This window comes from Phlebotomus argentipes, unplaced genomic scaffold (assembly GCF_947086385.1).
Source record: "Phlebotomus argentipes unplaced genomic scaffold, Phlebotomus argentipes genome assembly contig_2, whole genome shotgun sequence".
Taxonomy (NCBI): domain Eukaryota; kingdom Metazoa; phylum Arthropoda; class Insecta; order Diptera; family Psychodidae; genus Phlebotomus; species Phlebotomus argentipes.
Genome location: NW_026776162.1, coordinates 3486707 through 3514527, shown reverse-complemented (window position 1 = coordinate 3514527; position 27821 = coordinate 3486707). Strand labels below are relative to the sequence as shown.

Genomic DNA, 27821 nt, shown 5'->3' with positions numbered 1-27821 from the left:
ATGAATAATTTCCTCCAATGTGTGTATGCGTCTTTTTGTGGAAGTTTCTAACTAATTCCAGTCAATTATGTAGCTGAAGATGGTTGAGTGTTGATGCGGTATGAATTTCTGGCGTAAATATATGTCCTGCGGTATTTTTGATATTGAGGTTGCGTCTGCACCGTGAGTTGCCTTCCTCAGTGGCTGAGGGCGGTTTGAGTGGGTGGATGGGCTGCAAATATTAGGTACTTGAGCCGGGAGTGCTGCGAAAGGTGTGCCCTATGGCAGTGAATATAGGGAATTCTCTGGGGAGACTTTAAGAATTTCGAAGAAAGGCATCTCTTCCGACCTTTAAGACTCTCAGAGGGGCGCACCAAGATTCCCTCTCACATGTGAACACCATAAGGCATCCCAGCCGCTGTTATTAAATATGTGTTTATAAGAGGCGCACACCCTTTTGAGCCCCATCGACTCCAGCAAGTCGCTCTTTCGCCAAAATGCTGCTCTGCGAGTGTGGGTGGTCTTTGTTCTTCGGCTATATTATTAGGGAGAATGGGGCGTTTTGTGTACTCCACTCTCCGTAATGGGGGCACAATGGTGTGACGAAAAGAAGTCCACATCCAAGAAATTTAAGGGGTGCTTAGATCTGTGGCATCAAAGGATAAATTTATTTGCGAGCAGAGTTGATGACATGGATAATATAGTTTCAGAGAGTCACACTTAAGGAGAAATCAATGAACTTACCTGTGAAGTCATTTTCACTACATAAATCATATCTAAATCACGATGTGAGTGCAAAGAACTTTTATTAGAGCACCACAGCTAATTGAAAAGACTTACATTTTTGCCAGATTATATCGCAAAGTCCATGCAGAATGGCCAAAGAGAGACCGGAACGAATGCCACGAAATAAACGAAACCATGGTGATTCTTTTCAATAAAATCACTTCCTCACACCATCGTCCATTAGCCTTCCGACCATGAGGTTTATCTCGAATCTTATCTTTATCCAAGATAATTCCAACTCACTCTCACACTCGCTCCAGGAGTGGCAACAAAATAGCGAAGAGCGTGACTGAGAGAGAGCTTTGCGCTCATCTTCCGGATGTTTTGTTCGGTGGTGAGTGTCGAAGAAAGGTCCCAATGAGTATTCCTTGTTGTTGAGAAAACAAGCGCCGCGAGGGTGAGGGAAAAAGGGTGGCGTGTTCTGCCTGCGAGGGTGGATTTTCCTCGATATTGTGCGAAAGAAGTGACTGTATTTACATTTAATGGTGAATGCTTGGGTGGATGGGCGAGGGTGGGTTGGAAAATTTCAATTAAAACCATGAAATTTCTGTATTAACATTTCCACACAATATTTTGAAGCCCTATGTACACAATATATTTTCTCAGAATTCTTTCTTTGCTCCATAATTGTCTCACTGGCATCCTTTTTTTTGTTCTTTCTCTCCTCTGGCTGTTTCTCCTTCTCCCACTTCTCGCACATCACTTTCTCTGGCAATATATTACGATTAAAAATACATTTAATTTACAATATTAGGTTACAATTAATTAAGTCTACCCAGTATTCCTTCGTCCTTGCTCATCGTTAATTAATTTAGTAAATATTTACTCAAGTAATCTAAATTCATTTACTCTCTTTTGTATCCTCTTCACTATGGATTCTTCTTCATTGTCATCAAAATTTATGCCTATGTGTATTTACATGTCGTAAATCATGGTTCCACTGTTGAAAAAACCTGTGTTGAAAGAAGGACATCTCAGACTAAGAAATGATTTAGTATAGAAAGAGCGCTGTGGGAACGGAAGATTCGTCTGAGCCCCATTTTTTCACTACTATAGCAGCTTATCTTACACATTGTCGCGATGATTCTTGGGGCCTGAGGTGGATTTTTGTTTGATAATGAAATCAATTGCAATGGTAAATTCAAATTTAGACCCATCACAAGTGAATGGTAGGTCAATTCAGTCTTTTGGTCAACTCTTGAATTCGATAGTGACGCATTTTGTTCCTTTTTCTCTGGACAATATTTCTCCCCACGCCTCGCATGAGATTTGCATCAAATATACATCTATTCTCTTGTCACCAATTGTCTATTCAGCTTCCTGTGGGTGGCCTAAAGTGAATAAATTTTTCATGCATCCCTCGCCGGCCAGTGGGCGAGTCGGAGATCATGAGGGAAATCGCCCACTTTCGGCCTGGGTGGAAGTGTCTTACGTAGAAAATTAGATTTGTTCTGAGGAATCGTGTGGACTCTGCATGAGATGGTCTTGTTACGTCACAGACAGCATTACCATAAGCACCAGGATGAGAGTCATCGACAAGTTTTTCTCGCACTGTGGTGCAGATGATGTCACTGCAGAGGCTGAAGATTCGCCTGAGGAAAATCGATAAGAATAATGTCTTTGGTGACAAAATAATACCCAAGAGTCACGTATGGAACGCTTTTGAATGTTAAAAGCGGATTCAATACAATCATATAACTCCTTTTATAAAATATAGACACTGAAGCTGGTGACAATTGTTAGACGATTCAATTATTAATTCTTCACAGTGCTAGAATATTTAACACATCCTGCAAATGAAGACAAAGCAGTTCTCTTAACTATCTCTGAATCTTAAAGTTTGTTTGTTTATTCTTCTTGAAAGACCGAAAAAAATTCTTTAAATAAAACGCTTCTCTGGATTCTGCAAAACTTTAAACATGATATTTTACGAACATCGCAAATAATGAAGTGTCATATGAAATGAAAGTGTCAAATGACTGGAATGACCTACATATGTACTTCCAAGGATTTATCAGTTGTGTTGTGAGGGATGAGTAAATACTACAGGATATCGTGTGAATTGTCAAATAACAGCACTAGAGTTTCTCTGGCTGTTCTCTATGGAACAGGATGCTGAAATAGCTCGTGGAGTGCAAAATTTGAATAGCATTTGATGACTTTGGGAATCGAGTTTCAAATCGCAAGTTGTACCGTGAATGGCGTAACTTGGCACACGTTGAGTGCCTAAAATGAGAGGAATTAAATTTAATAATACACTTACCATTAATTACGTGCAATGTTACTGTAACTGGAGGACTGTTTGATGGGCTACACGAGTAATTGCCGGAATCTCGTTTCTTTGCACTTTCGATGATTAATGATCCGATCTGGGAATACACAAGATGCGAACGATAATATTTCATTGTTTTCATGCGTACGCTAGCAGGATGGGAGGAGGCCATCTTCCCACCCCTTGTCTTCGTGTGACCCTAGCGGCTCGGCTGAGACGCGGTGTGGGCTTTTGGGGGGAGACAGAGCTCAACCTACCGTACTGTGAACGTCTCCATCCACGTCGGGGGCACCTCGATCTATTTGGGAGCGCCAACCGTGACGATTTTCCGTGAATAGCTGGTGACTTCCATGGTACCAGATTATGTAGGAGGGCGGCTCCAGGGCTCCACGCACAATGCACCGGATGATCTGGGGTATCATTGAGTGGAGCGGTAAGAGATTATATAATGGCTATAGCCTCAGTTTCAAACTTCCTGATTCAATAATTAATCACGATATTATGAAATTGCCCGGAGGGTCGGAAGCTCCACTGATTGTCTTCATGATATGCTAATTTCTCCTTTATTCATCATTCCAAGTATTTGCCCTCATCTTATATACTCGCCCAAACCCTGTCCGCTCTCACATAATCTCCTCAACCTTTCTGGGCTCATCCCCAAGTTTTGCCAGATTTAATTTAAAATTTCGACTCGTTCAATTCTTTTTCCTGATTTATGTACATTTTATGCTATCATATCTCTCAATATGCTTGAGGGACGAGAGGAAATCCCTGCGATTCCCCATAAACTTGCTCCGAATATATGTATATAGCGACGATGTAGTTTTCTATCTCTGTTTCTTCTCTTCCAGCGAGAAAACAACGCAAGTGTTTGTGAAATTGATACGAAACGGAGAATAAATGTATTTGTTCGCCTTCGATGCAGTAAAATATCGAGAAAATTTATACTCTTTTCCATGACATAAATCTTTTATGGAATTAAATATTGTTCCTTTGATTTCCCCCTTCGCAGATTGGAAATGCTTGCCTCAATTTTTTGCAATTCCAACTTTCCCCGGAAAAATTGATTGGGCCTTCGCATTGGAGAATATAGACATTGTGTGCCAAGATTGATTGAATCGAATTGAAATGCTGTAAAATCCCAAAGAAATTGGGTATGAAACCTATTCTAAGGAAGTCTCTGGAGAACTGTGTAATCATCTGTGGAATTCCACGTGAATACTCAGCTGAATGAGTATTTGTGAGAGGCAAAGAATTCTCTCAAACTATCACTGAAAAGTTTACATTATACGTCTGTTTGATTGGTCTGCATTACACTTTAAATCTGTTTGCTGAGACCAAAACAACGCTATATGCTATGAATGGAAATTGGTTGCTATTTAGATAATCGCTTGCACTTTGTCTCAAGAAACACCACCTGTTCTTGCAAACACGGGTGTTAATTCGGTAAAAAGCTCAGTGCTAAAAATGCCACCACTCGCTGTGCCAGACGAAAGCGCAGAGATAGAGCAGACCAATTAAAGAGCATTTAAAGGCGAGTTGTGAGATAATCAGTGGAGTGCACCGGGCGAGAGTATGAATGCATTATCAAGTGGCATCTACGAGCTTACCACAGTACTGCCAGCCTTCACGTAGCGATCTGGGTCACCCACTAGGTCGGTGCGAGGAACTGCAGGAGAATAAATAACATGAGCAGGAGACACTTGCGAATCTGTGTCACATGGCAATTTTGCCGCACTTTTTCACTCTCAGCTACTTTATGTTTTGCCAAGCGAGGAGTGAATTCGTGAAAGAGTTACAAAATGGCCAGAATAATGAAGGTGGACTCCTGGGAAATGCCCTGTTCTGTCTCAGTCAATGTGTTTAAACGACATCTCGAGGGGATGCGCACTCACCCTAGTAACCCCTTAATTCACTCTGTGATAATTCAAATTGTATATGCTTCATTATTTCATATCAAATTGTGACAGTTTGAAACATTATTCAACTCTTTTCTCGCAGCCAAGAGGCAGTTCTTACCACATGATGAAGCGAAGGGAAATTTTATTAAATTTTTGTGTGTGGCAACTTTAGTAAAAATGTGTACACAACTTTTCTCTGCTTTGTGCCACGGGCACGCAAGTAACAATGTGACTTTTGAAAAGCTGCCGGAAGTGATCTCATTTCTTTCTGTGATGGAAATCCTTTTCGACAAATTCAATTACTGTGATTTGCCAATTATGCAAATTGCACAAGTGCTCTCAGGGGAGACATAAAATATGATGAGTGTGTGCTCAATAGCATACACTTAAGGCTATCGAATTCTCAACGATGATTAGAAAGTTAGGAGTACTCGTACGCTAGTCATTTGAATTGGTGGAGTATTCATTAGTTATTCACCTCTCGGTTGATTTCTCCCCAATGAGCATCCCAGCTGTGTGCGTTCCCTCGAGTGCCACAAGACAAATTCCAAGTGGGTGTTGGGGGGTGGGAATTCCCCAAGAAGAGCCTTGTTCTCATCCACCCCAAGAGCAGGGGTTTAGAATTTCTTGCATACATACTATGTGTGTGTGTGTTTTGTGTGCGAATGGCAAAACTGGGGTAAAATTTTGTGCACATAAAGTAGGAAAATTTGCACAATTTTGTGAAAATTGCCCCCCAGTTTATTGCATAAAGTATAATTTTTGATAAAGAATCCCATTCCATGGCAAAAAGGCTCGTGCAGAGTGAAGTTTTCTGCTTATGATGATATACTTTTGGGTGCAAATGAGTTGGGCGGCGGTTCCTATCTCTGCGGGATATTCCTCGGAAAATGTTTATCTGTCGCCCAATTCACAGCACACACTCTCGCCTATCACTCGAGACTCATGGCCATCAACTCACCTACAACATGCAGATGAACCCGTGCACTGATTTTTGGCTCTGTCGACACTTGACACTCGTAGATGCCGGCGTCTCTCGCCTGAACGTATTTGATCTGAAGTGTCCAGAATCCCGTGTGCTCCACGTAGAATGATTGAAATCTCTCATCGGCGATGAATTTCACCCTGCGGGTTGGAAAATGGAAATGTGCAATTGAATTGTGAACTCGGCGGGAGATTCAAGCGGAGATATTCAAAGTATTCTGCGTGCCAGAAATGTTTAGTGAATGCTGAGTGTGCGAAATTATTAGAGAGATTTCGATAAAGCAACAGGGAAATTCAATAATTTTCCTATTTTTATAAGAGCACGAGGAACATTATAAGAAAATGTATATTTGTTTTATAATTGTGCGAGGAAATTCAATATTTGCCTTTCCCTCAGTGTGTAAACACAGAAATATCGCTGAGATACTGAAATTTCGTACCAGCAAAGATTTCATGTGCAAAAATGCAGAAAACGCTCGTTTTAATGGAATTTTTCATATCGTGAAGTTAAATATGACCCATCCAAACTCCTAGACAGGTGAATGACCCTCCAAATATTTTCGCAAATTAAAATTGTAAAGTTCTTTTTTTCCCTTTTTCTCCTACTTCTATTTTTATGTACTGAGAGTTCCATTAGATGGAGCTTGGAAATTTCTCTGGAACAGCATTCTTCGAGATTTAATATCACTCTGCTGGATACTTCATATTGTTTATTCGCAGCATGATATTTTCCTTAACACTGCAAGCACCGGAAAATATTTTATCAATATTAAATGATTTAGCGTTTAATAGTTCTTATATTTCGAAGATTGCTCAATTAGTCTAAATTGAACAGTATTTATTTGATTATACATATTAAATGAGAAAGTCTTCCGTTTTAAAACAATACAACGACGGTTGTTACAGTGTTGATGATTAATATTATTCCCACGCTCTCTGAGAATTTAAAATAAAATAAAATCAAGTCTCTGCGGTCACGCGATACAATTACAGTATAGAAAATATGTGTTTTCAAGAAAATGAATGAGAAACCCACGCAATTTGACAGGATAATTTTTGCTGAATGCCCTCAAAAGGAGCCCTCTCATCCCTCATCGAAGCCTCCCGCATGACATTGGCAGTGGGATGAGCTTTATCAAATATATTAATGGAGAAATCCATTAAAAAGAGTCTCTTTCTATTACGACATTCAGGCGAGTGCCTTTTATCTGGTGCTTTCACACGGCAAAAATTACACAAAAACTTCTCAAAGATACGCCATGTCTCGCTGGAAAATTCGCGAAAATGGGGGAAAAAGTGACACAAAAGTACGAGATGATATACCTCATACTCCAATTTTAATTATTCATGTCTGTGTCCCTTGTAACTTTGTTACTCTTATCCACATGCAGAGACATTTATAGAACACGATGTCCCGCTTTAGCTCTCTCACCTCCTCTGTCTCTCTCTTCCGTGTGATATCTATCTGCAAAATATGTTATTATGACGGTGGTTGGACCTTCGAGGGTGTAGCGCAGTTGTTCAAAATTTTCACATTTCTCCCTCTCATCCAGCTTCCTTTTCACACACTCACCGTCGTTCCCCTTCGAGTCCAACCATTGCAATAAAATGAGAATAAAAATAATAAAATACTTTTTGTTCTCCTCTCAAAGGCAATGCTGGAGCCTCTCAGTAAATAACAACCACCCACTCTGTACTGTGGATTTTTTTCCCGGACGTCTGCGGAAAAAAACAGCTCTGTCCTAACGACTGTGAGTGAAGGTAATGGTGAAAAAATTTTCGGTTGAAACTAACAAAAAAAATGTTAATTTGATATAGTCCCCCCTTTCAGGGCACATAAAAATTTATTATTCATGTTGCCATTATTGTCACACCGAAAGCTACCCATTGAGCTTTTGGGTGAAGCTGTTCCTGGACGATAAGACCGGCCAAAAATTCCAAATATCCACATATTCGTTTCCGCATTTTTATGAAAGTAGCAGTTTTGGCAAATTTAGCACAAAATTCCTTGAATAACGACGCCTGAAGTGGACTTTACTGGTTTCAATTCTCAAATTACTTTTTATTATTATTCAGTTTTATGATGATGACTTTCAACAACACACAATGTGAGGTAAATGACTGTAAAACATTGATTTTTCGTATGTCATAATTTTCTTCAAAAGCTGTCTTTTGGATAAACGTTTTTCCCTTCTTTATGTAAATGTTATGTAACGCCTTTTAATGAAAGTATAGTGTGTGTGTTACCTGAAACGCCATGACTTCCAAATTTAAATTCAAAGTTGGTGTGTATAAAGTTTCTACAAACTTATTATATTTAATAGGATTAAAGTGAACATATATTCCAGAGCTCATCTTTATAGCTGGGATTGCAGTTCATAATCAAAAAGATTAACCCAACCAATGAATATCAATGAGATGGCTTATGTCACATACGGCGAATTAGTTGTTTCTAACTCTTTGTGGTGTATTTGGACGATTTAATGTGGGAGTTTATGTGAGCAATTCAAGAGTGTGCTCAACCTTTTTAGGATGCAAAGTGTTTCATTATAGAATGGTGGGGCGCATGATTTCTAATTTGAGAAATGATCCCGAAATAAATATGTCAAGGGGACAGAGGTCAGGATACGGATGAAAGGTACCAAGAATAGTTTGAGGGCCGTGCTTAAAATGTTCGGATCATACTTGATGAAGGTTGAGAGGAAATATGCGAAGCGTTTTTGTACGGTAACAAGGAAAATCCTTCGGCGTGAATGTACATGGCGTGGGTTGTGAGTCCAAGAATGTTTTGCGACAAGGATTTGCGACGGAATCATTCACCAGTGAGTTAACCTCCGCTCGCAGTGTTGGGTATATTTAGAGACTCCGCAGAGTTCCGTGTGTGTGCGGAGAGTGACTCCAAGTTCGCAGGCACACTGCAGACGGAAATTCTTGTTTTGCTGGGAAATAGTTCTGACAGGTCGTACGTTTTCGAGCTGGATGCCGGAAGACGGTGACCGGAGGGGGTGGGGGGAAGGTGGGCGAGCTGGGGATTAGTGAATGACTCGCATTGTTCAGTTTGGGCTTCTCTCGCACACCATTTTGTTCATCGGCACATTAGGAGAGCGGTGGAAAATTCAAATCCCACCCCCGCAACTGCCCAGCTGGTGTGTTCCGTTCCGGCGAATTTTCCCACTGGAGGTGACTTTGAGGGGGGCTGCGCTGCCCACTCGGGCGCTCACAGTGACCAGGTGGGTGGCCTATCTGCACCGGAAGATCTGCGCCGACCCACGCTCTGCTGAGCAGTTGCGGAATAGCGTTTATCGATGGCGTGAGTAAGTGGCCGAGGCCACAAGTGATACGCTTATGGCCAGGACATGTTATGAATAAATTTTCCAAGGTTGCCCAGACTAAATGGCACGACCCTCTGTGTGTGTCTTGCACTCCGGTAGTCGCTGATGTCCGGAGCACAATAGTCGAAATATTTGTGGGCGATGAGGTGTTGGGCGCAATTAGTGCGGCTGGAAGTGAAAAACGTCTTAATTACCTGTCAACAGCGAGAATGTGATCATCCCGGACACGAACCCATGACACTGATTTGTTGCCCAGTTGCTTCACCTGGAATGAAATGAAATGCCCTTACAGAATAATTCAAAAGGTGTTCGCTTCCTCTTCATCTCTCCCACGCAATATCAGTGGCACACACACAGGGCGCGAGGATGTTCACCAGGTGGGGGTGGGGGCGGTTTGTTTGACGAGCGAGAACACCTTTCTGACGGTGGGTGTTGGCAATAAATTAAAATAAATTGCCATATAGTGAATAGTAATTCAAGTCAAGGCAATAAAACGAGAGTGTGAATAAAATTTTCTCCATGTGTAAATCATTATAACTTTTGGCAGTAATTGAGAAAATAAGTCTGACGTCCAGCACACGCAACCGACACCTCAGAGCTCACGTAACATGTTGGACCCCCTCGTATTAGGGCAGGTAAACAACTTTTCGTGTGACGGCGCTGCCAAATCGATTTAGTTCCATATAATCGTGATTTACTTCCTCGGTACGTCGCGATTGCTGACGTCCTATCAGTTGAATGGCATAAAGTGAAATAAGACATGATATGGAAATTGCAGTGGGTTTGGGGTGTGTGTGTGTGTTTTTTATTATCCAAAAATAAATCCCTTGTGTGTTCACCAAACTTTCCCACCGTGAAATATGCAGGAGCATACACCCATATTTTATGTTTTCCATTTTGGGCATACAGTCTAGGAAAACAGGCTGAATGATCAATAAAGTTGTGTCAAAAATATATTCTCAAGAATATGGATTATACACTCAGACGAAAGCTTCTCACGCTTCGGGAGATATGAAGAATGAGGACATTTTCATACAATGAGCTTTTGCGTCGTAAAGGGAAGGAGAGAGCTTTTGGCAATGGTTTGCATTTTATGTGGGTTTTAGGTGAGGATTTGATATTTGATTTTAGAGGATTTCATTAGAGGAAGAGACCAGCAAATCTGGCTATACTTTAAACTGCCCTTGAGGCGTGAAAAAGTCGCAAAAGTGGATGCTGTATCTGTCCAAAAGCGCCAGCGGTTCGGTGATGAATTCGTCCTTTCTCTGAGTGTGACAACCACCCTCGGTCAGTGTCCGGATATGTCGTAAACGTGAGCTAGTATGCCTCTGGCTCCGAAAGTATAAATGTGTCATATTCGGTGGGTGTTTGTCGATGGGGTCACAGGGATGAATCGGCCGGAGAAGAAGCGAGCGACAACCTGGCGCCCGCATTGTGTGCCTCTTCGTGGTCTTCTTTATGGACTTAACACAATGTAAATTTGCACAATCTGAATTCCCATCTGGCGACCACGAGAACGACTTCCAAATTTACGATTCATTGCCCTCAACAGTGTGTCATATATATATTTTCACATCCCGTGGAGGCACGGACTCACCCGGATGTCTCCTCTCTGGCTCGCAAATGTGATTTACATGCTCCCAAAGTCAGGGAGAGTTATCCCATTTCGTAGGGGTTTTAAGAAATAAAGTTTATAGTTATTTATAAAGCCATCTCGTATCGCTTTTGTTCAATTGCTCCACTTTCATTTCTTTTCTCTACCACATTCCGGCCGCTCTTTCAGCGGTGGAACCAATAAAATTGCGGCTGAGTATGTCCCATTAAGGAAAATAAAGCAAAGAAAGAAGAAAAGAGTTGTATTTATGGCGAAAGGAGCATTTTTATGACAATTCCGCTTATATAATGCACACAATATAGAAAAGTTTGTTTTATATAGGTCACATATTGAGGAAATCATAAATTTTTCTCTTCACCTGCTTATTTATGACGCTACATTGAATTACACACACGCTGCCTCACGGTTCCCCTCAATTTCATTTCAAGTGGTATTCCAATTGTACAAACAGAAGGTGAATTTCCACCGCACTTTGCATACTTGTTGGTACTGCAGATCCTCTCTAAAAACTTCATCTCCCCCACGGTAAACAATTGAATGATAGTGCAGAGCTTCCCTCATACGAGTCAATGCACATCTCCGCAGTGGTGTACAATATTTATTGTTTTCTCTTGGATACACTTGATGTGATGCTGGAGATGGAAAGGGACAAGCGAGAGGACAAGTTGCTGAGGGAAGGGAGACAAGTAAATATTTATGCCAATAAAATTTATTCTCTCAATGTGGGAGTAAAAGCATCCAACGACAACCGAATGCACACGTAATAGGATTGCAAGATTACTTATGAGTGTGTGTATACAGTGGGGAATGCGCCCGGAAGCTTTTAATATAGCGTTATGGGAGAAGTTCAGAAAATCATGGTGGAGTGTCTTGCACAGTGAAACAAGCATCAATCCTCCACACTATTTGTTGAAATAGAATTAATCCCACTCCATGTTGCATTTGTTCGGCATGCTGAACAATTTTTCAGCGAACGAAAGGTGATTTGAGACGCAAAAGGTGAAATTATTACCAAGTCAAATACATCATTACACATATTTATTGTTATGAGAATCTAAAGAAGTTTGTAATGTCAGAAGAATTAAATATAAATAGGCTGAAGATAGAATAAACTGAGAAATTGCCTATTTCCAGCTTTAAATACTCTAAATAGCAGATCCGAATTTTCCGGCCATGAGCTCAATTTTACCCAATCGATGGCAGTTTACTTATTCATGAGCTGTAATGTCGTCCTATTTGACTGATTAAATACAATCAAATTAGGACTCTTCAGAGCCTTACACTCAACGTTTGTCCTCGAGAGTAAAGGATTTTCGAAAGCCTCCATTTTCAAGGAGCTGAGAACAATTTGACGCACATTTTCTCATACATAATTTAGAAGGAGATTATTTTGTACATACTTTAATGAGTGAAGAAAAAAATGGGGGCCTCCAAATTTATACCGTGATTTCAAGACTTTTCAATTTATACACATTGAATTTGTAAGAGCGATCCACATTATATACACACGCTCTCAAGTGTGCTGATGGCAGTCATATTGATGGGGAAATGGCCAGACGGGGAGTGGATGAAATTTGAAAAATTGTTTGAAGAAGGGAAGAAAAAAATAGTTAAATGGAGTTTGAAGACATGAATTTGTGGAAATGGGCGTTTCTCTGACGGCTATTTGATTTTTCCCATCCATGTTGCATGTCATGAATATTGATTGAAGCCAGAGTTGGCAATAAGTCACATAAGACTGGGAGGAATTAATTTGGCAGAAATAGGGTCTCTCAATGGCCGGGTATTTTCTCTCATATCAGGAGTCGGAGTTGGCAATCTAACTCCAACATCCATATGCACGTTTTATATGGCTCCCACTGCTATAAATAAGTTAGGGAAGAAGGCGAGGAAATCCTCGAAAGTTTTCTAGTTCCTGTGACTTTTTCCTTCAAACATTTTATTCATGATTCACGAGGAGCTTGTTTTGTGCTGTGACTTGATCAACTTTTGCATTATTTGTAACTCCTGAGAATGCTGAATTTCGCCCTCCTGTTCTACATTTCGTTAGTTTTTATGCTCTCCACCATCATTTTTTCCTTCCTCCCTCTCGCGCCGCTCGTCACATGAGTCGAGAACGGGAAAAGCCCAAAGTTTCCCACCAGGACTCATCAATGACTGAAGATATATAGTGAACATGTGCAGATGTGGAGAAATGTCTCTCTCCCGCAGACTGACAAATTTCCACAGGCGCAACCACATCGGGCAACTTCTTAACTTTACCATACTGTAAAAAGTTTCTCTGATACCTTGCAGGGCAGGTAAGCGTGAGTGCCAATTTGAGTTGTGACGTTGAACACACCGTGTCCATCCAGGTAGGGTCCCGTGAAGAAGCCATTGCTGGACGTGAGCTTCGAGTGGATCAGCGAGGACGATATACTGGCCAGGACACTCTCCATTCCCACTGCAAGAAGAGGTAGAAAAAAAGGGAGAAGAATTAAATTCAGATAAATATCCCTCCACTCAGCTCATTCTCTACGTCTCATTCGATTTATCTTATATCTCAGTTAGACCTCCATCAACGGCAATAAAAGAGATTCTGACTACATCGAGCATAAAAATAAAGTTTCGTGTACAATTAACGGAGAAAAGGGCACGGGTCGGAGTGTGGGGGGAGAAAGGGAAAATGGGAAAACAAGACGATGGCAAGACAATTTATAGGTCCTAAAAGATTGTTTGTGTGCGTTCCACAAGTTTCTCCTCCAAGAACATCATAAAGTTGCCACACCACTCATTCTCACTGTGTCACCCCCACAAGGCATCGGCAATGTAAAACACACTTAGGGGACAACTCCTACTACACCACAGGGCGTTTAATTTATCTAATTCACGTGATGTCCTTCTGAAATCATCAAGTGTTTCAATTCAACCCTTTGCTTTCTCATCGATTTTCCCGAAGACACGACGGAATGTGGCTTCTTATTCCACAATGCAGCTAATTCAATACGTCTTCTAATCGTTTTTAATAATTATACGATATTTTAGTCAATTCGACGAAGCTCGCTGGAGCTCTGCGGAAGATAATAACGTGCTTTCGCAGAACCTTCTATTCCTCTTTGCCTCACTTTCCAGCGCGCGGCACCTGTGGCTGCGCTAATCTCGCGGGAATTGCCAGAAATCGAGTGGGAAATATGCAAAAGTTCACTCATGTGCATCATCTCGATGCGATGCTGCGTTCTCGATTACCGCAATTACACGCCCCGCGCTCAATGCTGCGCCACAAGACTCAAATAAAATTGCCGCCACCCTTCGCGGCATTCCGTCCCACCACCCACTGTCGCCTGGTGCTCCGTCGACAAAGTTTCACGCCCCGGGCATGAACTAAAGTGAAATTCCAAATTGTCCTAATTGTGGTTTCCGCGAGTGACATATGTGGTTGAATTAAGAGCAGAATCGCACCACTCGCGCGCTCTTCCAAATTATAATGTGATATTATAAAATTTATGGCACGCCGCATTCTAACCAATTCGTGCCGAAGTGCGTCTCTAATTGGTCCGTGCGCGATTTGCGCTGCGGCGCCCATTTAAATTGTCCAAACAAAATGAGTAATTGCACGGCGAAATTGAATCAAAATATTGCAATGCGAGTGAATTTGTTGCCACTTTTGGCTATATTGTTCTCACCCCGGCCAGACGACGGAGGACAGAGAGCGCGCGTGAGAATGGCGCACCAAATCTGTCGCCGCGAGGCTTCAGTCAATATTTTATTTACATCACCAGCGGCAAATTGAGCAGACGTTCATTTGGATGGGCTGGGCGGTGGTTGCAATTTGGATGATTGGTGGGTGGATCAACTGAGGGGTGATTGCTATATTGCATTGCCAGGCGTGATCGAATGCGAGCATTTGGCGAGAATGGTGTCGAAAATCAATGAGCAGCGCTGTTTGGGGAATGTAAATGGGGGAGCCGTAAATAGAAAAATGGGGATAAGCCACGCAGATTATCGGTAGCGATGATTCTCTTGTTTGCTGCTCTGGAATATGTGCAAATGAGGCGCGATATTGAGGGCGGGAAAGCGGAAAAGATCATCTACAAATTTATATTTTACTTCCTGAATTTTTTATTAAACTCTTGTCAGCGCTTAGTCAATAAAAATCAGGGTAGTTGTTAACATTGCGTCGTGCCGAAAGTTCATAGTGTGATTGGGAATTTTCAGGGAGATCACAATAGTTGTGATTAACAGGAATCGGACGCAAAAAGAGGGTGAAATGGGGAATGAAAAAGGTGGTTGGCTGTTCTGGTCCATGTTATCTTTGCATTATAAATGGGAATTTCGATAATAGGGTGGTTTTGTGTGCCGGAATTGCCCAGCATTCGGGTGGCTTCCGTAATGACCAAATAATGGCTAGAATGTCCCTAACGCCGCAACCCCAAACTACGGCCGTTCGCCGAAACACGGAGAACTTCTCTCGGCGACTTTCCCCAGTTCGGGAGGAGCGACAGCCCAACCCGTGGAAATGTTAATGCCGAGAGGAGGGCGAAACACCAAACGATGGACCATGGAAGGCAGCGGCGTCATCATCGTTCTCGCTTATCTCTCTGCTGTATCGATTTTGTGATTACACCGTAACCATTAAACACAATCCCCGAAATCGGTGCGGGGCGGGCGTAATAGTTCACATGGGACGAGGTGGATGGATCTCCTCTAAATGTTGCTTTTTAAATTTATAGCTCCCAGCCACCCTCAAATCTCCTTTTGGTGTCTCGTGCGACAGAACAATTCCCCCTGCGACACCCTCACGACACTCTGCAGTGTTATAAATTGTATTCAATTTGATGAAATGCACTTGTGCTCATGTGTGGACTGATGCCACCCCATATTGAGCATGTCTCCCGGTACGATGCAATAAAAGCCGTATTTATCTCTTGGAAATCTCAAGTTGTAACATTTTTATTTGCGAAATGGGGAACATAAATGGAATCTCATATAATGCCACACAAACTCCACCATCCATGCCACGGCTGTGATGCTCCCGAGTGCGAGGTATTACAGGGAAAAACCACCCCGTCGACGACGCTCCTGATCCGACGCCGCCGAGGATAGATCGACAAAGTATAAAAGTTGTACATCGTGACGGCCACCTTTCCCCCGCAGTCTCTGCACTCCTGTCACGTACACCTGCCACACCGACACGTGTGGCCCGGCGAGCAGTGCCACCCGCTCCACCACCCGCGGTGGCTTTTGTTTGGCCCGGAGGGGTGCTTCTCGCAGAGTGCCACCACTTTCGACACGACTTGAGTCAATTCTCGCCCTCAGCGACCCACTGCACGGGAGGGGCGTGTCAGTTCATGTCGCGAAGCACTAAAATTCACGGTCTGGAGTAGGTCACGTGAATTCCTCTCATTTGAGATATGGCTTGACACGGGGAAGGGGAGAACATACTGCTCAAAAACTACGTATTTCAATTCAATTAGCTTTAATAACGGCTTAAGGTGCACTATCACGGACATTTTGGACTTCAAACGACTTTCTGGGGTGAAATTATATTTGTGCTATGATTCATAGTCTTATCAGTAACAATTAATATCGACTTGAGGTTTGAAAGTGGGAAAAGTCGTGAAAAAAGTTAAATTATAGACATCTTCAAGGGCGTTTTTTTTTGTTCTTGATAAAACACATGGATTTTCATAATGAATAATTGCCTAATGTAGTGTTCTTTGTGATAATAAATTCCAATTACTGCGTGCTACAATAGACTTTGTTGTGATTTAATACCGAGAACTCCTGTTGAACGAGATCAAAGTAAATTCACTTATCTCACACAAGATATACTGCTATGTTTAATTATGCATATGAAAGGAATTTCATTAGACACTGCAAATAGTAAACTCGATTGCAATCTGTGTTGTGAAATACATTTTCACCAATATTCAATTACACACAATTTATCAATTTAGGGTGATACATAAATCACAAAGTTAATAAACATCGAGAATGATTGATTTGTTGATCTGATGATAAAAATATGTGAAATTTAAATTTTGTCAAAAATGGGGATGTGAATTAGCCGACTGAGCAACCCCCGGACTGCACAGGCGGCAAGTAAACATTGAGGTGAAGGGGTGTATTAGATGGACAGAGTTAGAAGCTCAGCAAGGTAGGCAAAATGATGTTGGGGAAAGCAATTTTCTCCACTTGATTTTCTCCCTCGCATTCAATTCACGGGAGTTAGTGAAAGTTTTCCCTCAAGTGCTCTGGGAACAAGGAGCTGGTGTAGCGGCAAAAAAGCACAGTAAATGCGTTGAAGCAGCAGAAGAAAGTTAGTCTCCTCTCAATTTAGCAGAGAGCTTTTTTCTCGCATCGCGTTGCTGAAAAATTTTTCCCGTGGCAAAAATGTAATTTAATTCCCAACTCTACAGGCCACACGCAGTCGAGGTGACACGGGCGATGACAGACTATGGGAAAGGAAATACTTTTGGGTGTTCGGAGAGAATATTTTCTTTATGAATTTCGAGGGTGGAGTGCGTGAGGATGGGTGGAATGTTGTTCGGCACTTTCAACCCTTCGCACCCGGTGACAAATAACTTTTGTGTCACAATCGAAATTTGTTTATCAAATTTCGACTTTCCCCGAACAGAGAGTTCAAAATTGTGCGTTGCGATTGAGAGGCGCGCCACTCGAGGGTGGGTCAGGTTTTGTGTGTGTGACGGAGAGGCAAATTGAAAGCTACGGAAATGGTGAGACATTCTGAGGTGGCGGTAATCGCTGGGGAGTTGTATACGTTTTGAATAAATTTAGAATTCATTTTGGTCGGGAGCAGGTCTGTTCACTTTGCTCACCGTTATGGGGGTGATTTTTGTGCTCTCATCGCCAGAGCACGTAACAGGGCGAATCTTAAAAAGTGCAACCAGAGCGTGGTTGAAGTCTTCGCATAGACGGCATGGAGTGTGTCCATCGCAACTTTCAAAATCAACCCTGTGTGTACAAAAATAGGCTGGAAATATGTTGGAAGTACTTTCCTTGGCTGGGAGGGAAAAAAAGAAAACGCCCTCGTCTATCTTGATTATGTCCCCGGAGACTTTATGAGATGGAAACACATTTTCTCGACTTACATTTCAAGCTCAATGTTGCTGGTTAATCAGACTTAAAATTAATGGGATCTGCTATTCCCTGAAACATGGGCTCAGATGAAATTAAAAGTGATGCCTCTCGAGGAAAAGGTAAAGGAAATAGACATGGACATCACTTCGTCCTGTCTTCTTGTCAGATATTGTAACTTGCGTTATCTTGTATGTTGCGACACAAAATTAGTTCATCGCATTCAGGCTTAATGATTCAAATAATGAAATCCCCCATCGCACAAACGAGGTAATGACTAAGCCGAAAAAATGGCCAAATCCTCTTTGGAAACTTTTCCAATTTCGCTGTAAACATCTGACAGAATGCAGCCCTTCGCAATCCCCAGGAGAATCCCCACAGGAACTTGCGGGAGAATCAGTCGAGTCAGACGTTTGTTCAAGAGATTACAAAAATATTGTATAAATCATTCTCAGCGGGAAGAAGTATCGCGCTAACGATGAGAAATGCTTTGTTTACCGCTCCTCAGTCACTCAAGATTCCACGGAAACACCGCAATTTAGGGCCAGCCATGGATCACTCGCGCCTGGCCAACTCCCGACAGACTGCATGCCACAGACACCGCCGCTTCCTCCTTGGCTTCCGCCAACCATTTGTCACTGCGTCCGCCGCTGAACGGCTCCCGCGGAGCACTTGGCTCTGCCCGCAAACCGCCACTTGAGTCATCAGCCACCGTAATTAATGATGTCGCACGTCGACTCCATCGACGTCTCGGCGGCTGTCGCGCGCGCTTCCGGGAGGAGACGGCCGATCTGCAATGGCATCGCGGAGGCGTCAAGCTCGCGGCCCTCCAAAGCCACCAATCAGACACGCCATGCTGGCGAAATGCATCGCGGATCCGCAGCTGGCGCTCAAGCCACAGGGCATTCATGTCAGGATCGTTCCACTTCATGACACTCACCGCTGCCGAGCAGACAAGCGCGCACGCGATGTCGAAGAGAACACTCGAAGCAGGAGCCGAGCTCCCCAGCACTGCACCTAATCGGATCAAGGAGACACACTGGGAATGCATCACGTGCACAAGACTGGAAGCACTGATGATTTAGATATAAAACCCCAGCAATTTGTCCACAAGGAAGCTCAAGCCTTTGACGTGGCAGCTCAAAAGGTCCCACAGAGACTCTTTCAATTTGCAAAGTGCACAAAATCGAGTGGAAGATTCTCCAATTCATCGTTTCTTTTCAGCGCCCCTGGAATTAATTGCGCGAATCTGTGCATCCAACGCCCAGGCAATTCAGTCACCTCCTCGCCATCCTTTGTCCTCCCTCTCCATCCCAACCCCACTCCACAAGATCCGTCAGCCACTTTTTATGACCTCAGATAATTCCACGGACGCCACACGAGTTGATAATTTTTTACTGCCGCAGCCATCCATAAAATCCCCGCCAGCCCCGAAATCCCCCGCGAAGCGCTGATTGGGCTCTCGCCCACGGCCCGCAGATCCCCAATCGAAGACGGAGGCACTCAGGCATCTGTCATGAAATGATTTCCCGCAAACTCATGCATAAATTATCCGCTGGGGAGTCGCGTAGCCCCCGGAATTCGCTTCCTCGGCGCCTCCAATTGGGCCACAATGAGTGGCGATTTGAGAAAATTGAATCGGCACAAAAGTTGAGGAATTTGATGAGAAAATAATCTAATTGCCATTTAATTTCTGACTCCTTCGCCACCACGACTCGTCGGGCGTCTTTCCTGCCGCCGCTGCCCGCCAAATCAAGCGCCTGCCATTCGGGTCACGCAGCCGATATAAATTCGGGTGAGTTGAACAAATTGGAGGCGCTTCCATGTGAAATCTGTATCGAAAGGCCGTAAAGGCGCTTTATGACTGACCCGGACGTGCCAGGTAACTGACATCCCGCCGTGCCCGTCTTCGAGCGCCCCTTCGGCGCTCCGCCGCCCGATCTTCTCCCCTTCGAAACGAACTGCGACGTAATTTAATTAGTTGAAAGTCTCTCCTTTGATGCCACGTATCTCGGCGTCCCATCACGAACCCGAGGCCCATAATCGCAAGATGAACGGCTGCGGAGTCCCGCAGTCGCAGGCCAGAGATGAGCAGATTTCCCGGGTCACGTCCACAGCCTTCGGATCGCCCGCTTTGCAGCCGCCAGGATCAGATAGTGCATTCCGCACTGCTCGCTCACGGATAATGTCTTTTTAATTGTGCACCTCCTCGACGGCACCTTTTAATTCCGAGGACTTCCGGTGCGCGATTCTCTCGCCGCTGCGCGTCGATGCAATAATTTATCTCCTTCATTTATGATTTATGGCGCGTCCCCGTTTCCATTTTTCATTTCCCACCCGAGAAAAACTGCCGCGGTGCCGGAGTTTTATCTCGCCAAGAAGAGATTCGCCTCTTCTTAAGAGCTCGCACTCCATTGAAATGAATTCATATTGTTCACGTCTGCTCCTGACGTACTTTATGGAATTCCGTGCCACCCACTCGCTCTCCAGGTCGACAGATGGAGCGTGCAGCCGAGCTGGGATTGAGAAACGGAGATCATTCAAACATGTTTCCTTATGGATTTCCTCGCGTCGATTCCTGCTCATCGCGCGCTGGTCACCACAAGCAGAATTCCATCTGCTCTCGTCGACTGGAAGTCCACCTGCCCGACTTTGGCCACAGACGGAGAGAAGAGGATTCGCAAATTCCCGCCCGAAAGCAGAGGCAGCACTTAATTTCCTCACCGCTCTCGAATTTCCGGGAATTGTGGCGTGAAGCCAATGAATCATCGGAGAGAGTCTTGCAAATTATCAGATGTGCAGAGCGGAAATTCTTGCTGCATTCTCGGAATAGTGGGAAGCCTTCCGGTCTGTTTCTCGGTGCCAGAAAGAAGGAATTATTGGGCTAGGCGTAAATCTCTCTTGATTGCCAGTAAAGACCCAAAAATCCACAAAGGAGATATTTTACTACCGCGTTCGCTTTCATATCACACAGTTCAGTAGTTCAGTGGCGTCGTGAGTTCGGAATTACAGGCGGTTTTCCATAACCTGAACCAACAATCTGCTGCGCCACTGGAATTTCCCAAGGAGGCGCGCATGAAGGCGAATTACCGTGGCTGAAGAATGTACTCGAGAGAGGCTCAGTGACACTGCTCATCATCGTCAGGAAGCTCCTCAAATATTGACAGAATTTATCGACGATGAAGGCCTATTCTTGCCATTGTTTGGCGTCGAATTTCACTCGACGATACATTTCACCAGGGATTTCATCTTGGCCAACACCGGATTAATTATGTTCCTCGGGCCGTGAAGGCAAGTGAGCGGAGTGGATTTCGGCGGGAAATGAGGGAGGATCGATTACGTGAAAACATGCAGAGTCCGTCGGGGGAATAATTAAAGTGGGCAAAGCTGCACAATGAAGCTTCTGCAGCCAACGACTCTCTCACTTCGAGAGCTCATTGTTCTTCGCAGAAGAGACCACAAAAGACTACGTCCACTTCCCGTTCTGCAGCCGGAATGCTGAATGCTGTGGACAGGGACAATGGTGTCCACAAGCCAATTCGGTGCTCCACATCGGCAGCATCCCAGTTTGCGAGCTTCTTTCTCTGGCAAAACAAGAGTTCGGTGAAAGCAGAGACAACAAACACGTTCAGAGGACGCATCGCAGGAGCAGGAACAACAACGGCATTCGGGCGAGAGTTCCGGGTTAAATGGCTCCAATTAGGAGCGTGAGGAAACGCTTTTGACATGCACTTCCCTGTTTCTTCCGCCCACAACATCGTTCTTCGTCGAAATCCTCCTCAGGCATGACAAACGAGGTGCGCCAAACACTTCAATTCAAAGGTCCTTCTCACCACGGAATCAGAGAGAAACTTTTGAGTATCGAAGTTCAGCGAAGGATTCGCCCAAGAAAAGATTTCGTGTGCGGAAGAGAATCTCTTCCGCAACAGGAACACACGTTCCGAGCAAATTGTCTTCTGAAGAGCATCTAAACTCGGGCGAGCCAAATTATTTGTGCAGTTAGTTAGTGGGAAAAGTGCAAATTGAGTTTCCCGATATTTAAGCCGAAGCTGTAGGAATTTCTCCCTTGAATGACTCACTCAGCGGAAGAACGCTTCCCTAATGAGATTCGGTGTTGGGATCGTTGAGAGACACTCAATTAATCCATCGTCACATCAATGGAAATTAATGAATTGTTAGTGTTTTCCTCGATAAAGGCGAACTACTCAAAGTTTCCCACGCAGATTTATCGGTGTTTCCTCCTTCGAGAGCCCGAAGTGTGAAGTTTTGATAAAATTACGAATAAATCGACCTTCCGCGCGAATAATTTCTGAATTTGCAAATCCCCACCGAATCGAGGAATTTATAGGGAAGCGATTTGCTGAGAGATCCTGCAAACTGGTTAAACTGCTCGGCAGGCGCGCAGCAAATCGATTCCGTATTCACTCCAATTTATTTTCCAATCTCATCGCGAAAATCTATTTACATTTTCTGCGACTGCGACAGAGTTTCCGAAGGATCTCCGCAGCTATCCTGAAAACTCAGTGGCCAGACTCACCATGGCAGAAGAACAGGATGATTGTGATGATTCGGCCGCGGCGGAACAGAAGGTGAGTCATTGTGCTGATGATGATTCCTCTTCTTCGGCTGATCCTGAAAACACACGCCAATTCGCGTCAATGCCGCGAGCGATAATGAGTCGATGCGCGAATCATTTCAGCCCGAGGCGCCGAAGCCCATCGCATGAGCCGTTGGCCGGAATCCGAGGAATCCGGCGAGGTAGAGGTCGCCTGCGGATGCTGAGCTGATGCTGAACATCAAAGGAATTCGGGAGGAGAGGGAGGAAAACGGCAATATTTGCACTCGGAATTTCCAAGGTGGAGTTTCTGCGACAAACGCAAGAATTCCCCCGCGGCCCAGCCTCACGTGTGAGATGCAAAAAGCGCGAGCACGAGAGGAAACGAGTCTGCGATGAAAAGGGCGCCAGATTCTCGCTCAAACACTGCAGTTTGCCAAGCGTTGAGGGAAAATGGCAAATTTGCTTTCTCGTCAAGCTCACTTTTCCCTCTGTTTGACTCTGTGTTGGCGGGCAAAAGAACATCCAAGAGCCGAGGGTCGAACGGACCCGAATCGGAATCATCGGACTTTAATTGATTCCTAATCGAGCGCATAAATTCTTCCGTGATTTCCTCTGCAGCGACTCAAGAATCGAATGCTTCGGGGGTGAAAAATGGGTCAGCAAAATCGGCCTCGCCTCTTCTAATTTATTTCTCTGTTTGTTTCCACGGAATGCATTTTATCTTCAGCCCAATGGCAAAAAAGAATCCCGAAATCTGCTGATTCATCTTCTCAGATTCCCGGAAATATCGAATTCAACAAATTCTGAAAATCGCCGTGAAATGAACTTCTAGGAAACCATATTTATTTTGGAATATTTGTTGTGAGAAAGTTTTCATGGAATGATTTCCTTTCGCACATTGAAAGACGTGAGCGAGATACTTTCCTTATTCATTAGCATTCGCAAGTTTATTCCTCATCTGATGAGGTAATTTGTATGCAGGCTATTCGGCGGGGAGACGAATGGTCTCAGAGTGCAACATTTGCCACATCTGAGCTAATGAAGTCTGAAAGTCGCTGCTTTCGTGCCACGCCGGAGCACAGAAGGCCGGGCCAAGACGAGCTCAGGCTCACAAAAGGAGAATCCGAAGCAATTTCTGTCAATGCTTGGCAGCGAAATGGGAGCGAGCGAATGAATGGGAGCTCATTCGACTGTTGTGGGGTGGAAATAAAAGCGCCTCGAATTAATTGGACTGAATCCTGACGCGGGGGCGAATGGTGTCGATCCTCGGAGAGCCCCAGGATTTTGACACGGTGTTAATTCCCGGGATTCCGCGTGAAAATAAACAAACTCCCGCCAAACGGAGGCCAGATTCGGGGGGAGCTTCCAAGGTCGCCTGCAAGATCTCGCGGAATCTGTCTTTGAGGGATGAGACAAGGATTTGGCAGATTCTCACTCCAGACGCCTCGGGCTGTTTTCACGCTCGGCGCCGAGAAGTCTTCAGTCACCTTCTACTTTCCCATAATAATTGGCCAAGCGTGGCCCACAATTTGCACCAACTTCACTCTCTGTTCGGCCAAATCGTACGTTTCATTAACACTCGTGTCACTTCCCCGAAAGCTCCGCCGGAGGATATCAATTACGCCCTCGCCGGTGTCACTGACACGCCACTCCGGGCAGGCGACCGACTGGCTTTCGATTCAGCAGCCCTCAGGACCGTCTGTCTCTGCGCGATTCACGGATCCGCACGCACTTGGCTTCCTGGGACGCGGCTATCAATCACTCTCTCGGATCTGCACTCGCGGCGAACACGACGCTCGGGCTCGGGGCTTCCGCTGGCGCTGGAGGTGCAACTGCGAGGACGGCGGACACTCGTCTGAGGCGCCCAACGTTTTCGCGGAGCGTCCGTGGCTGCCGTGCGTGCGCCGCGCAGGGGAAGGAGTTACGTAAGGACACGTCGTCGGACTCGCCAGGGGAAGTTCGTGTGGGGATGCGAAGGTGGAGCACAAGCTGCGCGTGCGCCTCCCCGCCACTCAGTGGACTGACGAGGGCGCGAAATTTGTCGCGGATTGTAGGTCAGGAAGCTCGCTCTGCCTCTGGATCTGAAGAGTGAGTGTCTCCTCAGGAGAGATGCAGTGTCCAGAAAGGGAGGCGTAGTAATCAAAGTAGGCACTGATCTCTCATCTTTCACTGCGAGATGAGCTTTGTATTGTTGACGCTTTCATCTTTGTGGGCGAATTCCGTCTGCCGTCAGACATCAATCCTCTGCAGCCCCAATCAATCCGCCCTAATTGAACACAAGTCAGCAAGGACAATCTCGTAATTTCATTGGGCGATGCACTTCGGAATTAGTTGAAACTTGATTCGCATGCGAGACAAAAGCGCGGGCAAAAGCTCATGTTGCACACGACGATGAGGAACGGACGGAAAGTGAGAGACAATCCTCCGGGCGAGATCATTAGGCGACTTCAGTACAATCACGGCTTCTTGTTGGCAACTTTTGCCCCCTTTCTCGAGCACGTCGCGTGCTTTTGCACCGCAGCAAACTTTCAGCACCGCCGAAGGGTTAACGAGGCCATTGTCTCTGACTGCAACTTTGGGCCAATTTGGCGGCCAAGCGTCGTCGCGAAGGCGCCACGGCGCTCTCGCCCGCAGCTGCCTTGCCAAGTGATCCTGGCACTTAATAAGGACTTTGTTGGGAACTCTTCGGGTCCGTTCTGGCCTGTGTCGCGGGTCAGAAACTTGTGGCCGAGGAAGTTTGCGTGGCATGCAGATGAAGCGCGGCCGAGACCGAGTGGGCGGAAGGGCGCCTCGTCAACAGTCTTAATTACGTGCGACGAACCGAGGACCTCTGCGAGAGCTGCGGAATGGGGGCCAATGCCACCCGTCAATCCCGTCAGAGTGAAATCGACACCCACTCACAAAGGGATCTGGAATCGATGTCTGTATGTGACAGGGAGGATAATGCAAAGGGGATGATTGTGTGCGAAGATTCACTTCTCCTCCCCTCATCGTCGCTCAGATTGGAGACACCACTGGGGATCATTTTAATGGGTCTCGCAGTGATTCCAGGTAAATGCGACGATGCTATCACTGACAGCACGGTATGAAGGTAATACCACAAAATGTTAGCTAAGATAAAGTCAAACACACGAGGATCATGTTGGATGCACGGAAATTCTTGTGTGTGATAGATTGCTTTATAATTGACACCATTATGGATTTTAGATACGCCATTGGCAATTGCTTGTATCAATAAAATATAACGTGCTTCTTACCGAATTGGCATCTTTACTCATATCTCTATGATTCCCATACACATTTACGTGTTATTTACGAAAAATACATTAGGAGAAAACAGAATTTTTTCTCAGTAAGGTGTAAATATTGTGATATAACACCCAATACAAAAGAATCGTAGAATTTACTGTATATCTGCGCACGGCATTAGCAGAATCTATTCGGTTAAAGCAAAAATCCATACAAAGCCGACCAGAGACTTTCATTTAAGTGATCAAAGGTAAACAGAAAAGTGGAAGGCAGAAAGAGAGATGTGAATCTATGCAATTTCCTCTCAATAATAACCATGGATGAAATCTCCTCGGCGTTTACTCAAGAATATATCGCACAGTCATTCTTCGATGAAGAAGTGTGTCTTTCAACGACCCAGCTTCCGTCTGTTTCGCCACCAGGGTGAGACGATTCTCATGAGGGAGCATCATCTTTTATTTAGTATGGCACAATCTGAGAGTGGTGTCTTTTGAAATTCTTCCCGCCACTCCGGAGGGATGGTATTTCAATGGCCCCAGCGCTTCAGGATTTAGTATGTGTGGTGCCTTGGAGCCAGGCAGTGGAAAAAAATCACCATCTCGTTTTATGGAAATCGCGTAATTAATCTCTTTCATTCATGATTTATGGAGCAGTCCCATTTCTCTCGCTTTTAATAACAATAATTTTCACAAGTGTATTCACTTCTCATTTTTATCTTGCCAAGAAGGAGACACCCTGTCGCCCTTCACCTCCCCGCCCCCGTCCAGATGCTCTCAATTTGGATGGCAGAGCGCCCTATTTGGGGGTGTGAGTCCAAAAGGGATGATGCCGCTTTCGAAGCGCTGAATTCGAATGAATCTGATGGTATTGTTCACTTCTGTTCTTGACATGCTTTATGTGTCCCACTTCCACATCCTGCTATTGTTACTTTTCAACTAAATATTACACGGAACTGACGTAATCGCTTTCAACAATAAGATTCCAGATTTGCACACAATTTGAGAGTAAGTACAACACTCTTTTGTATAATGGCATGGAAGAGTCAGCGAAACGTATACCTTGCGATACCGATTCAATGGCACTCACATATATTATTCGCATATCTATTGGGGCAGGTGATCGGGGCGCAAGGGGAGCAGCACAGTCCTCGGTGAGTGGGAACAGAGAAAAGATTGCGACACAATATTGTGCAAAGTTTCGATAAACTTAGCACCCTCTTCTGCTGGCATTAGAAATTAGCTCTCACAAGTCTGCCGAAGGGTGGCTCTCGGCGCGCGGGGAACGGAGAAAACAAAGGGAGCAACAAGAATACACCCACCCCAGCTCCCATTCAACTTGACATATAGCATTTACTGTCGGGGTGCGTGAAAGCCTACGACGAGACCGCAAAGCAAGCACTTTTTCTCCGCTCCGATTGTGACGGTGATACGCCAGCGAATAGCCCAGAAGAATGCCACTCTGGCCAATTTGGCCCCCATGGAGCTTCTCCAAGTGCTTCCGACGCCCACTGCCACCGTCGAGCCCAGAGTGGTTGTTTTGTAAATTAGCCAAACGGGAAAACATTGGTATTTACTCGACAACAAGGTCGACAGTTTTCACTTCAGCTCGACCGACAAATGAATATTTATTAGGGCTGCCTCACCACTCATTCGATAGATTTCCACTGATTCTCCAGCAGCATTCCGGTCTCTGAGTGGGAGCAGAAAGAGGCTGAAAATTTCTGCAATGTTCGCCATCTTTCTGGAATTTTGATCAATTCGCCCACACAATATTTGTTCAGCCGAACATGGCAAATTAGGTCGATTATGTATCAGATATATTGAGCACTTTATCCATTTAAATTTATTATTTTTGCTATATCTGCGGATCATTTTTATTTAAATTGCAAATTACATTGAAAATCACAATATCGATTAATTTAATCACCTGCCTACAAATTTCAAACGCCAACAGTCACACTTGAAAAGCAATATATTTTAGTATTAAATTAACCAGAACTTTGTATTGACAATATTGTTTGCAATTTTGGTGGATTTTTCTGATAAAATTTCATATGAGTTCCAGAAGT

The 27821-nt window shown here is 44.4% G+C and overlaps 1 protein-coding gene across 1 annotated transcript; it reads right to left on the bottom strand.

Moving 5' to 3' along the window:
- Positions 1 to 1316: 1316 nt before the first annotated feature.
- LOC132264181 (zwei Ig domain protein zig-8-like) lies at positions 1317 to 24322 on the bottom strand. The gene is made up of 9 exons (XM_059764293.1): positions 23992 to 24322; positions 22484 to 22578; positions 13158 to 13312; positions 9449 to 9519; positions 5900 to 6063; positions 4648 to 4706; positions 3295 to 3447; positions 3029 to 3134; positions 1317 to 2357 (listed from the first exon to the last, which is right to left on the bottom strand). Exons 2-9 carry the CDS (start codon positions 22542 to 22544, stop codon positions 2254 to 2256), a joined length of 873 nt encoding a protein of 290 aa, XP_059620276.1. The 5' UTR covers positions 22545 to 22578; positions 23992 to 24322; the 3' UTR covers positions 1317 to 2253.
- Between the last annotated feature and the right edge of the window lie 3499 nt (positions 24323 to 27821).

What these genes read in the sequence shown, in the direction of transcription:
- LOC132264181 (XM_059764293.1), bottom strand. Translation starts at nt 22,544, where the DNA reads ATGACTCACCTTCTGTTCCGCCGCGGCCGAATCATCACAATCATCCTG. An exon ending in CATCCTGTTCTTCTGCCATG is followed by an intron (nt 13,313 to 22,483) that starts GTGAGTCTGGCC and finishes CTCTTCTTGCAG; the next exon opens with TGGGAATGGAGAGTGTCCTG. An exon ending in CACATTCTCGCTGTTGACAG is followed by an intron (nt 6,064 to 9,448) that starts GTAATTAAGACG and finishes TCCAACCCGCAG; the next exon opens with GGTGAAATTCATCGCCGATG.